This window comes from Carcharhinus amblyrhynchos, chromosome 5 (genome assembly GCF_965287045.1).
Source record: "Carcharhinus amblyrhynchos chromosome 5, sCarAmb.v2.hapA, whole genome shotgun sequence".
Classification (NCBI taxonomy): domain Eukaryota; kingdom Metazoa; phylum Chordata; class Chondrichthyes; order Carcharhiniformes; family Carcharhinidae; genus Carcharhinus; species Carcharhinus amblyrhynchos.
The window spans coordinates 51,518,733-51,533,988 of record NC_137328.1 but is presented as its reverse complement, the minus strand read 5'-3'; the positions used below and the strand labels follow the sequence as shown (position 1 = coordinate 51,533,988).

At 40.7% G+C, this 15,256-nt stretch overlaps 1 protein-coding gene across 1 annotated transcript in view; it reads right to left on the bottom strand.

Annotated features, from left to right (window-relative positions):
• The window catches only part of shc3 (SHC (Src homology 2 domain containing) transforming protein 3), a 235,110-nt gene extending 226,512 nt beyond the window's left edge, over positions 1-8,598 (bottom strand). Inside the window, exon 1 of the mRNA XM_080188764.1 lies at positions 7,794-8,598. Coding sequence (XP_080044890.1) covers positions 7,794-8,339 — 546 coding nt within the window. The 5' untranslated portion in view covers positions 8,340-8,598. The remainder of the gene's footprint in view (positions 1-7,793) is intronic.
• Between the last annotated feature and the right edge of the window lie 6,658 nt (positions 8,599-15,256).

Below are 15,256 nucleotides of genomic sequence, written 5' to 3'. Positions count from 1 at the left end.
CATTGAAGATGGAAAGACAGATTGAGAAAGCAGAGTTAATAAGTCTGACAACATCCTGAGTTTTAGTAGTAGGGTAAAGAGTACAAAAGCAAGGAAGTTCAGTTCAGACACTAGTTCAGCTTCATCTGGAGTATTGCGTCCAGTTCCGAGCACCACACTTAAGAAAAGATGTGAAGTGTAATGTTAGTGTACCTTTAAGAGTTTTTTTAGTTAACACACACAGCTTTGGGTGATGTCATTGTTGGGAGGAAGAAAAAATACTATGGGCAGGTCAGGTGTCAGGATTCTTTTTTAGTTTCAGGAATTTGAGGTTAGAAGCATAAAGCTGAACGAGCAGTCACTCTTTTTTTTTAATTCTGTTGCTTTTCTGAAGGGTGAAAATCTGCTGTTGTTGGGGACTGGACTAGAGTCTCTCTGGTATTTTGGGAAACTGTTTTGTCTTCAAACTGTTCTGAATGAATTAAGACTGAGAGTTTTCAATTCTCCAACCAAAGGACTCAATTTCCAATATCACATGATTAGCCTGTGCTGTGTTAAATCTCTGAAAAGAATATTTGTCTATGGAATTGGTTTGATTGAAACATTGTAGGTATTTTTGTTGAGGGTTATATATTATCATGATTGTTTATTTCTTGTTTATAATTGACAATAGTCCTTGTTAATTTTCTTACTATATATGTTAACTACATTCTTAAATAAACTCTGTTTGAAAAAAGTTCTCTTGTGGGTGACTTGAATCATACCTGAAGTGAAACATCTCATGCTTACCCTAGCCAAATTCAGGATGCAAAACCTATGATTCACGTGCACTTGGAGTTTCTAACCTGAACCTCAACAGAAGATAGAGTGGGTGCAGAAACGATTAACAAGAATGGTTCTAGGGATGAGAAACTTCAACTAAGTAGTAAGGCTAGAGGAGTTGAGGCAGTTCTCCTTGTAGGAGAGAAGACCGAGAGATTTGATAGTGATGGTCAAAATCATGAGCGGTCTGGACAGGGTAGACAAGGGAAAAACTGTTCCATTGGTGGAAGGATTGAGAACTAGAAGACACAGATTTAAGATATGGGTAATTGGCAAGAAGTAACGACGACAGGAGGAGAAGCTTTTCCACGCAGCGAGTGTGTAGGATCTGCACGTATTAACAGAGCGTGCGATGAAGGAAAGATCATTTGAGGCATTCAAAAGAGAATTGGATCATTATCTGAAAAGGAAAAAATTAAAGGGATAATGGGAAAAAGGTAGCAAAGTGACATTAGGTGAAAGACTCCTTCAGAAAATGAAAAGCCAAATGGCCTCTTTCTATGCTTAATCATTCTGTGATTCAATGATTTTGTGTTTTGTACCTTCTGCAAAATTTGAAATTATAACCTGTATACACGAGTACAAGCCATTATTACATAATCGAAAAAAGTAGTGATCTTAACACCAACCTCAGGGTAACACCAATCAGGAAAATAGCCTTTTATCATCAATCTCTGCCTCTATCTTTAGTAACTTCCATACCTAAAGTAATCACTGCCCCTTTAGTTCCATGTGTTATTCAGCCTCTCCTCATAGCTCAACCCCCTCAACTCCGGCATCAGCCTAGTAAACCTCCTCTGCACTCCCTCCAAGGCCAAAATATCCTTGCGTAAGTACGGGGCGCTGTACTTACACAAGGCGGGGCAGGCTCGAAGGGCTAGTTGGCCTACTCCTGCTCCTATTTCTTATGTTCTTATGTTCTTATTATTTTCTGAATAAGTCTATTATATTGCTCTTTATCAAAGGTTTTTTGAATATTCGTGATACATCTACTGTATTACCTTCATCAACCCTCTCCATTGCTTCAAAGAACTGAATCATGTCAGTCAGACATGACTTTCCAGTAATAATTCTGCTCTGGCTGTTCCTTCTTAACCCTCATTTATCAAAGTGAGTGAGAAGTTTATGTCCTTCCTTCTTAGACAAATTGCTATTAAGTGGCTTTGAAGTATACTTCATGCCCAAAGAATTCATCAGTTTGAATCACCTGCATTAAAAACAGTTTTAAGAGGAAGGGTAGGATACTTGTCTTGTTTTTGCAGGGAAACATCTAATTCAACCCATCCCCTGTACCACCACCTCCATTACACCCCTCACTGAAATTTCGAATTGAAGCCTGAGGTAAAGGATCATAACGTACAATAGAAAATGACAAAGGTTCATGGGTTTATTCAAATAAGAAATATTTCTTTCAGAAAATAGTATTTTTGCTTACAGTATGTATGTAATTTGAAGTAGGACCTGTAGTAAGTGCCATATGCTTGGGAGAAACAGGTGGCTTTGGGCTTATGAGTTCCTAAGCTTTCAATCACTAGGGATCTATTCAAATCCACGTCTGGTTGTGTGTGGACAACTGATGTGGATCAATTGCTAGTCAACCACTCTGTTATCATGTATCATGCAACTAACAGATGGTAGAAAGCACACTAGTCCAGCCAAATAATTCCTCTGTTCTTAATAGTTCCAAAAGTACCCAGGTGTCAATGAAGAAGATCAAGCACACAAATCATAGACTACCAGAGAGATTAATTGCACCTATCCTATCCAGCTGACATAGATGTAATTTCCGCAAGACGTTCAGCACACATTTCCTTTAGATCCAACAGGGAAATCAAAATTGCACATCCCATTAGAAATGCAAGCCGAGTAAAACATATCCAGCAGACCACCAGGGAAATTAGTAGACAGTGTACATTAGACCAGCATAGAGCTCGAACATATTCATCTTACTACAGCAAGGTTGGTAATGAACATGCTTAAACATATACTTATTAGATTACCAGGGACACCATAATGTATACAATTCAAGAGAAGGAGGTGAAGACCCAAAGCATTGAACATCCAAGGAGTTCAACACAGAAAAGCAGAGTTTTTTTAAAAAAAACTGCCTGTTGCACCATTATTCCAAGAATCTTACAGAATTAATCAGTTACTAATAGTGGTCAGATTGAAACATATTGCCATATCTGAGCAGATCAGACAAAACAAAGCAATTATAAATTGGAATTGTGCATCCACAATAGGACAACATTAGTAAAGTGACAGTGAACCCAAATCTGACTTGGATACATGTTTAACTTAGTTGGGAAAATATATAAAGTACTACACCGGTGATGTGAGAGAGGTGATTTTTTATTTCAAACTTTAAATCAAATTGAAATGTTTGTTTCATTACAGGTGGTTCTTTACTTTGAAAAATATCAGTTACAAATGATCTGCATTTTTCTTTATTTGTACATTTGTAATTTAGTTAATTAAATAAATTGTAATTGATTTACCCATCTAGAATTGTCCTTCAGAATAAATTGGTAAGACAATTAGGACTACAGAGCTATAGCAGTGTCGAGATGACCGGTGCTGTCTTAACTATAGAGAATATAAAACTCACAGAGCAGACATCTTAGTATAAAGATGGAACATTTATTCAAAAGAAAAATAACAAGCAGTTGCATGGAGATCACCAAAAGGATTAAGTAGCTCTGAGATAGAGCAACAGATCCTCTCCGCTGAATCTAACATAAACAAAAAGATCAATTATAATTTTCCTTATCTATTTATTTCCACCTTATATCAGTTTAAAATCAATTACATTTAAAATACACATATATCAACAATAATCCCTGATATGCACCTCAGCCAACTGCATTCTACCTTCCAGCATATTGATATCTTATTCGTCCATTAAATCCAGACGCTAACTTCCATCTTGGCTAAAGTCACTTCCCTGTTGTTTAGCTACCCAAAATGCTACAACAATGGTCAAAGCGGACCTTCCCACATGATTATTGCCGGACTGGATAGACACATGAACCCGCATCTTGGCACATCCCTATCCTAAGACTAGACAATAAATAAGCCTATTCAAAATGTTACAATCTGTTTTCTACATATGAAACTTCCTGGTATGAATTTCACTAACAACAGGGGTTCCCAGGTCTTTGACTCTGAACTATTCACCTTTACCATCATGCCTTGCAGTAAGCTGCTTTCAGCTGAAGTGAACAATGATTCATAAATACTTGAAAAACATTTGAATTGTCAGCATATATGTTTTGAAATCATAATTACTTGTTTAATTCTCTTACTGCATTCACAGATGTGTAAACTATACTCTTGTTTACTTATTATCTTGTTTGCTTATTATCTTGTTTCAAGAATCATTTAACTCTTTGCTGGTAGTCTTGTCAGTGCCTTAAGGTACACTGTCTAAAAATCTTATTAACTGGTTAGAAATTTCCCACTTCAAGCAGTAAAACTACTTACTTAAATGTCTCATAATATCAGAGAGGACAATGGCATTGGGAGATTAATAAATGTCTACCAGAGACATTTAAAGTGCCATAATCATGAAATTTGATCATCACAGTTCTGTGAACGAAAAAAATACATACAGACTCATTTTACTGAGTTGAGGCATTAATTTGTAAGAACTATTTTAACAAAGCATTGTTTAGGACAACATCATTTGTAAAATGAGGGAGATAATTAATGTAAAGTATTAAAACCATAACAACATTAAATCAGACAAAGGGTTAAAGCTGTTAGTATTTATCTGTGATGTGGAGATGCCGGTGTTGGATAGGGGTAAATTCAGTAATAAGTCTCTCAACACCAGGTTAAAGTCCAACAGGTTTATTTGGTAAAAATAAACCTGCTGGAATTTAATCTGGTGTTGTGAGACTTCTTACAATATTTATCTGTCACAGGTAAAGATGCAATGTTGACACATGGAAGACACAGGTCAATTTTATCCATCTTGATTAAAACTCTTTCCCATAACCATTGAATACTGTAAACAATATTATTTATGTATCTGAAGCTTTAACCATACAATTCACACTGTAACAATAGCTGCCGTGAACACCTTCTGCTCATTCTAATAAAGCTTCCCATGTTTTATTCAAAGTCATCGCTTAGGAGACAAACTGATTGACAATTCTGGGATACAAATAAATTAACAACTTAAAACATATAAAAACCTAGTTACTTGTCCAATCATTTTAAATCTCACTATTTTTGCAGTAATCTTGTAAAATTTATAAAATTTAAACCAGACACACATACACTCCAATAGCAGAACTGCACTTTCATCCTTCTTCACATCGTTTCTCCAAAAAGGTACAATTTTAACAGCAAGTGTCTGTCTGATTTTGTTTTCCTAATTATGATAAAATATCATGAAAGGCAAATGAATGTGTCCTTTTCACTGTGAGGAATTTAGAAGTATAACTGGTGCTGCATACACTGCAACATGCCAGTCTTTAGGGAGGGTGAGGGGGGAATGTGGAGAGAAATCTGAATGATCTGGGTCTGTCTGCTGTTGCACATTCCTTCATTCATAAGATGTTATACCATTGTGCTGGCTTGTCTGCGCCAGAGGCATAAGAAAAATGGCACACAAGAAGCCTTGTGGGATTGGTACACAGTCAAGACAAATATGAAATCAGGCTTCTCCACCTGAAAAATTCCTCCATTGCAATGTGACCTATGATTCATAAAGAGGATTCTGAAAGCAGAGAAAAGCATATTTTTCAGTTTATTCTTGTTTCTTTCTTTCCAAAAAAAAGGTCATTTGGTTCCTGATTTTTCAAATTTATCTGCTGTAATTTAAAAATACAAAGCCTGATACGATGAGATCAAACCTTCCAAGAAAATGATGGAAAGGTTGTTTACTTATGTGTGTCAATAAAGGTTGTTTATTTCATTGGTGCGTGAAGTGAAGAGTGAACATGAGACACTAATTAAAAAATGCTCCAAGCAAGAAACAGATTTGTTCGATACACAGCCATTAAGAATAGCAGCAATGTTTCATCACTGTGCGTACATTGTATGTACATTCACTGCATCTTTCACATGAACAGCAGCCAATAGCTTTGAATGATAAAGGAATGAGACTGCTGTCACTGGCCTCTTCATATTTCTATGGTTCAAATTTAAGAATTTGGGGGCTAGGGGTAGAGATGGGGGGGGGTGGCATGCAGCTGTTGCTGGATAAAGTTGTAGTCCTAACAAGAACATTTCAATTTGTAAACAGTGCTTAAAATGTTTAATTCACAACAGCATAAGTGTCAATGTATAGTACATTCTTATTCTTAAATGCTCTAATGTAGTCCAATAAAATGTAGTTAAAGCCACATTGTGACACTCAATGTACTTTCGGAGATACTGGAGTTTCAGATATTTCACATATTGAAATTTCGGTTCGAAGTGCAGAGGAAGTCCTGGCATTGTCCAACCTATAATCAGGTTTATAGTATTTTTTAAAAGAACTGAATGTTCTGCTTGGAACTGCAAACAACAGATTTAATTGCGTACAAATGCGTCTTTCAGCGTTATCTAATTTTGGAACCACCATTTTGAACACAGAACCTGAAAGCAATGAGACAGATCTCCATCAGTTAATGGAAGGGCCTTTCCCCTAGTTTACAAATGAGAGGGATGGAGGATTTTCATGTGCCCACAAAAGAGAAAAATATATGCACATTGAATGTTTGTAGTGCCCCTGTCCATACTGGATAAGAATCTTTTTTCAAGATCAGCTTATCTTACACAATTTGGCTGCATACGGACATGTAAGCAATAACATATTTAAAGTTCTAGTAAAAATCATTTTTCCTCCAATTTAGTTTGTATTTGTATTGTGTAATCTTGAGGATCTACAACATATATTTGCACAGAGTCCTAAAGAATACACATTTTTTTAAACTGTCACAAACATCTTCTGAGTCAGGTGGAGAAAAAAACTGCTTATCAATTGTACACAAGTCTTTTTAAATAGGCATCAATTTATAGCACTTGAAATGAATGCTTCAAAGTCCTTTCTACACATCAGTTTTCAAGTTCCTTAGAAATGTTGCTATACTTGAAAATCTACCACCTTATACAAGCAGGTTCCTGCAAGTTTCTAATATAAGCACATTTAACTCATGACACTTAGCTTATAACGGTATAATTCCTATTAAATCAAAATCTACTCCTTATAAGCAATATTTTCTTTGTCACACCTATCACATATTACAGAATCCCAACAACATTGAACATATTTTGCATCTGCAATAATTCCTTTTACATCCACTTACACTGGCAGTCACCCATTTCACCAGAGTCAGTATATGGCACTGAATTAGGTTTAGTTTGACCTCTCTCAGATCATTTTGTTGTTAATATTTCATTTCCTTTCTATTTGTTGCATGGTTAATTCATGTAATGATGTGCAAAATGTAAAATTGCTCAATATGTGAGCATAACATTAAAATAGACTGAACAAAATGCAGGTTACAGCTAGAAACATAGCGTACTGAGCTAAGTATAGGTCTGTAGCAACAGACGGCTTTTGAGCTAAATAAACATAGATTAATATTCAAGGCTAAGAAAATAATCTTAAATGCTGCAGCATTTTGTAAGAATCTTGCCGGTATTATAAACAGCTCCAAAAGATATCTTACATCGTTCACCATTACACATTACATTGAAAGAAGATTACATGGACATATTAATTAGAATGATACATATAAAACCATCTTCTTCAAGGAAATTAATTATAACCAGCAAGAATCTGTGTAACATATATATCAAACTAGGAAGTCTGTAAAGAAATTTAACATTTCTTTAATTGAGGTTTGATCAACTGAATATGATGTATAATTTAATACATATTTCTTACAAGGGGCAGATTAAAGGATACATCTTAAAGCGATAGATTAATGGGCTACATTCTAATATTTATGGATAACATTTTAGTTTTTACATATTTTTAAGAAAAAGCAACCAACCTTTACAACGTACGTCACACCAGGACCCAGGATCTTCTCATTAGAGTGCAGCCACCCTCGTGAGGGTTTATTGACAAAACTGCCACTGTGATTCCAGTCCTCTCCACCCAGGTGAATGTCTTCTACCTTGGCCCTCTTGTCTGTGCTCATCTTGTTCACGTCCTGCTGGGAACACGGAGTGGTAGAGACAGGGTTACATGTGTCTACTGCTGCTGTAACTGAGCTGGGAGTGCTTGAACTGCCTTGCAGTTTAGAAGCTGCAAGGTCTTTCACTGCAGAGGACAGATTTTTGATGCCCAACAGGCTGCCTGTGTTAGCAAATTTCAAATGGGACATCTTTTGGATGAAGGTGCAGAGTGTGGTGGGCCCATCTTCCTGGTCCTTGCGGAGCACCTCCGTTGAGGTTGGGTACGAAGGTGCATCAGATGTCGTTGTTGTCGTTGTAACAGTTGAGCCCTTGCTGTTCATTGATAAGTTGTGTATAAGCTCATCAAATGATGTCACTGAATCATTCCTAAAACGGTTATACTTTGTACGGTGAAGCATGCCCTTCTATCTGCTTTTCTGCATATGTACATCCAGATCTGACGCAAACTTCGAAAGCGTTTGTTCTACCATAGCAGATCTCTCACAGCACCAAAAGTAACCTGATAAACTCAGGCATATGAATACCCACAGAAATAAATGCAACCCTAAGTGCAGAGGTAAGGGCCTGGCGTAGTAGTACCTTGCTAAGACAGAGATCACCGTCCTGCTTAGAGCTGCCAAGCTGCTCGCAGCAAAAGCATGACTCACACAAATGAGAAGACCCTTTTCAACAAAAGGCTCACTGAACACTGCAAATCACTTCCTGTTGCAAAACCATCCACCCACTTACAGCACACTAGAACCAATCAATTTTCAAATTTCCCCTTCCGATTTTGATAGAAGGGCATTTTCACCCAAAGCCGAGGAATTTTTCTTTTCCAGAAAGTAAACAGTTCTAATCACCAGCAATTTCATCTTCAGCAAAATTATTTCTACTTATGTCTGTTCACTGTATTAGACCGTCCTATCATTCAAACCTAGTAAGCCGTACAGTCTTTTCAGTGCTGCATACAGCTGTAATATACCCTTTCGAAAATCCCTGCATTTGCCTATGTGGATTAGACAATATATTAAACCAAAGAAAGCATCTAAACTTAGCCACAATAGACAAAATCATAATCCTGGATTTGAGCATAACAGTGAGAAAAACAGCTTAACTTTCTGTAATATATAGATGTGTGTTCTAAAAAGCATAAATTTAAAAGCATCTGTTTCAGATTAGAAAAATCCTATTTCGTCTACTTCAAATTTCAAACTGAGCATAGGAAGCTAAAATAAAATACATCTGCTAAGCATTTTGATTTTTCCTCCGTCTAATTTGCTTTTATAAATTAAGGTTCTTGAAATCCTGTAATACCTAGACACAGTGGTAGCAGCCTCAGCATTTTTCAGGTAATACGGTTTACCCTATTAAAATGAACTGAACACCTCTTGTTGCCAGATCCACAATCAGCACTGAATAAAGCTTTTCTTTTCCCACCATTTTAGGAACAAGTTCCCCTCTCCTGCAGAGAAAGACAATTAATAAGAGACACAGTGTAAATCTCATTCATAATATGCACTGCATTAATTTCTCAGCATATTAACTCAAATCCCAAGTATTCCATTCAGAAAATGATTAGCTTTTAATCGAGTATACATTCACACCAGCACATAAAAAAAAGCATTTTTATCCTATGGGAAAGTGATGTTTCAAATCATTTATATTTATTTGAATGAAATGGTAAGGGCGCATACCAATAATTCTGTGAATGAAATAGGGCCTTGCTGCATCTGCCAAACAATCCCTTGGGTGCTAATGGCTTTATCCAATAAGAAAGAACCTGGATGACTCATTCAGGATAGGATTTCTGAATAGTGGATTCTTCCATTTTCCTTACAGGTATGTTTCTTTCAAATATAAAAGCTAAACTAAGTGCAACAATTTAACAGCAAAGGCATGGGTTTTTAGCAAAAAGATAATAAATCATAAAATACAAGTTGTAATAAAGTAATATTTGTGGCTGTGTTCGGATGCTGATCCGATTAGAACTGTTTTCTCTCAATACACGCTTCTCTGACATCCCTCCGAAGGTGCATCCAACTGATCCATTCACATCAGCAGAGTGGATACATACATACTGTTCGATTTTTCTGTGATTTGAATGTTAATTACTTTATTCAAAATATCAGATTGCATTACGGATTATAATGGGGAAATGGGAAGTGTTTCCATTTCTTAGCATATGTGTGTGAGATGCAAAATCAAACTCACAAAAGATGTTCAGGTTGCTAACATATAAACCGTGGAGTTAAACATAGGAAGGGTATTATATTTATTTATATAAGAAGAAAAATAAAACAAGTGGGACTATTTAAAAATGGCAAATATTTAAATTTTATAAATAATAATGTATTAAAATACTAGTATACGAGGTACATAGAATACAAAATGGCAAACATAAAAAAACGTATTTTTAAAACAAGCAGAAGCATTTACATGGTGACCATTTTAAAAGCTTTAAAAAAAAATTGTTAAAGACAATTGCTTCTGGAAGAAAATGTAAATATGCTTCCCAATAGCAGAAATACATTTTGTGTTATTATATCAATCACACATTTCTGAAGTCTGATCGAATGTCGCTGGATGCAACAACTTGCTGGTTACATATGATAGAATCCCTATAGTGCAGGAGGCCATTTGGCCCATTGAGCCTGCACCAATCACAATCCCACCTAGGCCTATCCCTGTAACCCCACATATTTACTCCTCTAATCTCTCTAACCTACCCTCCCAGGACATTAATTTAGCAGAGTCAATGCACCTAAGCTGCATATCTTTGGACTGTGGGAGGAAACCAAAGCACCCAGAGGAAACCCACACAGACACGTGGAGAACTTGCAAACTCCACACAGACAGTAACCCGAGCCGGGAATCAAACCCAAGTCCCTGGAGCTGTGAGGCAGCAGTGCTAACCAGCGTGCTACTAAGCCGCCCACAGAATGGACAGAATTCTCTGATTTTTTTTTGTCTGTGTCATTTTGGGCAGAAAAAGTGATTAGCTACTGCCGATGGTGGCAGGTTTCATGCCATATTTTTAGCACCTTGAAAAATAATTTTTTTGCACAGTTTTTATATCACCTGCGTGGCAGAGGGACTCTGATTTGCTGCCCCCAGCCCCCACCACCCACCACATTATCAGCTGACTGCTTCAATGAGCGGGCTATTCCAAATAAAATCTTCCCCAGAGTTCTCAAGCACTTGCTCCAAGTCCAACAATGAGAATGGCTGCAAAGAGGTCTTCCCCAAGATTCAGTGACACGTTCCTTGGCAGAATGCTGGATGCCGAGGAGCAGCAGCACATCTTGGACTCACAAACGGGGAAGAGACCCTCAAGCACAGGGGAGCTCATGGCCATGCTGAGAAGTGCCAGTGTCCTGCAGAGGAGGGCAATCTACCAGTGCAGGAAGCGGATGAATGATGTTCTCCATTTTGCCAGGGTAAGTCACTCTTCTCATCGATTACCATTCACCCATTCACACACCCGTCAAATGTCACAGGGAATTCACTCACTGCCACCTCAAAGGGCTCCACCACTCGCTCTCCCAGACACCTTCTCATTTCCCCTGCGGCTTGTCGTCTCATCACATCTGTGCGTCCAATTACCAACCACACATGCCAGGCCTCCTTAACATCTGCCCTGGCATGCAGCCTGCTTACACTCTGCTCATCTGTTTTCTTGCAGGACAAATCAACTCACAATAAATGGGAGTGATCCCAGATGGTCAGTGGGGTGCCCGACTTTAAAATCCTCTCGGCATTTGAGGAGAGATGGAAGGTGACTGTTCCTGCATCAAGGGCGATATGGCTGCCAAAAAACCAAGTGAGGCCCCAATATATCAACCTAACATGAATCCTGTCTCTTCTATTCTCTGCCCCTGCTATGCTCTAATAACACCTCCCTTCGCTTGCAGGCACATCAGGGGAGGAGCCCAGTGCCTCCACCAGCCAGGCACATGTCTACCTCAAATACCAGCAAGGAAGAGTTCTCAGAAGTGGAGATCAAAGTGGCTTCACAGCTTTCATTTACACCCTCCACCAGTGCAGAGTCACACCTGAATGGGACGTAGTAGTATTGAGACCTCAGGGCCACAATCTGTTGAGCTCCTCACACTGTCTGATCTACAGCAAGAAAAGGCTGCAACATCACGAGGAGTCAGCACTTGGAGGATTGCTGGAGACCAGGACTCTGCTGAGCTCCAGTCAGATGTTGCTGGAGCTCCAAAGGCAAAGTTGGGAACATCAGGAAGGGATATTGACGGCACTCCTCAAATTGAGAAGCTGAATAGAGGTGTCCCAACACTTTCTGTCTGGGAAGATCATGCCAGTATTCCGAAGCAGCCAAGTCAACACTGCAAGGGCAGTGGACGCAGAGGAGTCTACAAAGACAGACTTCTGTCTTGCACTGGTAGACAGCATGAACTCCCTGGGCATGACATGCACCCCGTGGTGCAGGGCATTAACCCCGTGGTGCAGGGCACTTTGTGGGCATCCAGTGCCAATGCCAAAGGATGGCGCAACTTTGATTTCACCTCAGCTGCTCCTCTTTCTGAAGAAGAAAGTCAGGGGTCCTCGAGTACACATAGGCCTGGGAAGAGGCTGGTGCATATCCCAGGAGATGCCAACCCATAAGGCGCCAACCCATGAGATGCCAACCCACGAGACACCTCTCTTCCTGTGACCAAATCAGTTCCACACCTTCAAGTCGATGAAGGTGGCACCACCAATCGAAAGCAGGCCAGGACTTTTCAGAGGATGCTCTCCAAGGTTGTTGCAGACAACAGGGCATGGCAGAGAGCAGACGGCCTCTATCTTTGCAGTGGATCCTGAGGATACACCAAGATATAATGGTAGGATTAGAAAGGTTAAGAGGGTCTAATTACACTGCATGGGCACAGCTGTTAGGCATTAGTAGATAATATCCACCTCTGTAAATGTAATAAATTTCACTTATAGCAACCTTTCGATGACTCTTTGCTGTCATAGTTTTTCTTCACATTGTGCCAATGAGACACAGCATTCGTGTTCCACTGAAAGGCTGGATGCTCACTCCAGAGCCTCCTCCATCTGCTCTGTACAAAGCTGCCGAACTCATTGGTTGGTGTGCCAGTAGCAGAATACATCAGTCATGCCAGTCACTTCTTGCTAATGAGGACACCCCCAACAACGTTCAGGGCCACCACTCAACTCAGTCATTGTCAGTATCTAATCTCAGCCCATGTCCCAGCACCTTCTAGACCCTTATGGAAAATCTGCCCCCCGTGACACAGAGCCTCAGGGGCATGCCAACCTGAGAAGGAGCCAAATCAAGAGAGATGAAGCTCTTCACACACCACCGCCATGAGGTGACTCTGGTCACAGAGTATACGAGCTGCTGTCCGCTAGACAGGAGTCGGATCTTCACCGTAACTCTTTAAGGAACAATGCACTATCTCCACTGCAAGTCAGCATCATGCTCCTGGAATGCTGGAACTATGGGCAACTGCTCCCTTTGGATGACAAGAGCCATTTCAATGAGGGTGTACACTGCCAGCAATCAGACGGGGCGGGGGGGGGGGGGGGGGGAGGGGGGCGGGGTAATAGACTTGAAATCAGAGGCAATGAGGGTGTTGCAAGATCTCCTGCCCCTTCTGACCATCACTACTGCCTGAAGGTCTTTCTCCACTCCCTCCAGAATCTCCTCTTCATCACCCACCTTGACACTGTCTTAGAGTCCCTACATTGCAGGAGGAGGCTATTTGGCTCATCGATTCTGCACCGACAACAATCCCACCCAGGCCCTATCCACGTCTGCTAATCTCCCTGACATTAAGGGTCAAGTTAGCACAGCCAATCAACTTAACCCACACATCTCTGGACTGTGGGAGGAAATGAGAGCCACCCGGAGGAAACCCACACAGACCAAGAGACTGGCGGGTGGGTTTGGGGGGGCGGGGGGGGTGGGCGTGGAGGAAGAGGAAGAGGAGGAAGTTTCCAAAACTTTGGTCACTTAGTCAGACTGAATGGGGAAAAAAGTGGTATGCGGTCTTGTCCATTCTGGCAATCTGTAAGGGAAAGATCCTTAATGTGATAGCCAGCGCAGCAGTCAGTGAACATTGAGACACTACCACTCGGGTTGGATGGGTGAAGGATCAACCCAAAAAGGTGATTCCTCAGTGCTCACTCTTGTTCTCTCTCTCTCTTCCCTAGCAGTGATGTAGTGTGAGAGAGAGATGGAGCCTGTGGAACTAGCTATCATTATTCTGGCACACAGAGAGGGGAAAACCTGTCCACAGAGACACCTGGGACATCTGCTTTCCAGAGGCAGGAGCAGAATCCTGAGGGGTGACAGGGCATGCTCTGCTGCCACAGGAGGAACCTCAGGAGAGGTTTGCAGCTCGCAAATGCCTTCTATGGCCCAGGGGCTACAGACGGTGCCTGATCTTCCTAGAGATGAGCAAAAACCAGTGTTGATGGCAACTTTGCCTAAACAGGGACGTACGTGCAACTTTCTTCAGGGGTTGGCGCCGTGTGGACTTGGAGGGCATTCACTGCCTGTGATTTTGGAAATCTTCAGCCCGGACTGGTCTGATGAAGCTGTGCAATATAGTCCACAGAGTGTGTCGCATCATGGTTGTCTACTGTGTTGCTCAACCTGCTGCTTTAAAAGGGTGAGGAGTTGCCTGAGCAGGGGATGGAGGGCCACAAGTGGGCATCCACAAGTGCCAAAGCCATAAGATGGTAGGGTTTCTTGACTTCACTGAAGCTGCCCCTCTTTCCCTAGGAGGAAGCCCGAGGCCCTCAAGCAGTCATTGGAAAGAAGACCCCGCACCCTACCTTAATGGATCCTTCATGTCTCATCGACTGGGCACCCACCCAACCACCAGCCCAGGCTTCTCTTCAAAAAGGCTAAGGTCCATCAGCCAGATGTCAGCTTCAGGATCATTAGCTTTAAAATAGCTGCCTTCCCCAACAGCAATGAGTCCTTCTCCCCTTCAGGGGCCAAACCAATACCCCTTTTCTCAAAAAGTCCATTGCCCTGCTGAACCCACCCTTCTCATGCCTCTGCACCCCACCCACCCCTCATCTTCCTGTCTCAGTTAACAATCCTCAATGCTCTGGTTCAACCTCAGTGCCCCAAGCCCCATTGCCTTCAACTCCCCCCTGCTGCATTCCTCAGGGGCAAGCTCGGTAGTTTCAGGTTTTTAAAAAGCGGTTATGGGTCGTGCTGATGTGAAATCACACCACTGTGGGCAAACTTTCCAGTGTTGGAGGAGGGTCATTGCAGGGAGGCTCATCAATGACACAGTAATGCATTCAAATGGAGTTCCCAGCAATGCGTGGACAACGTTATTGG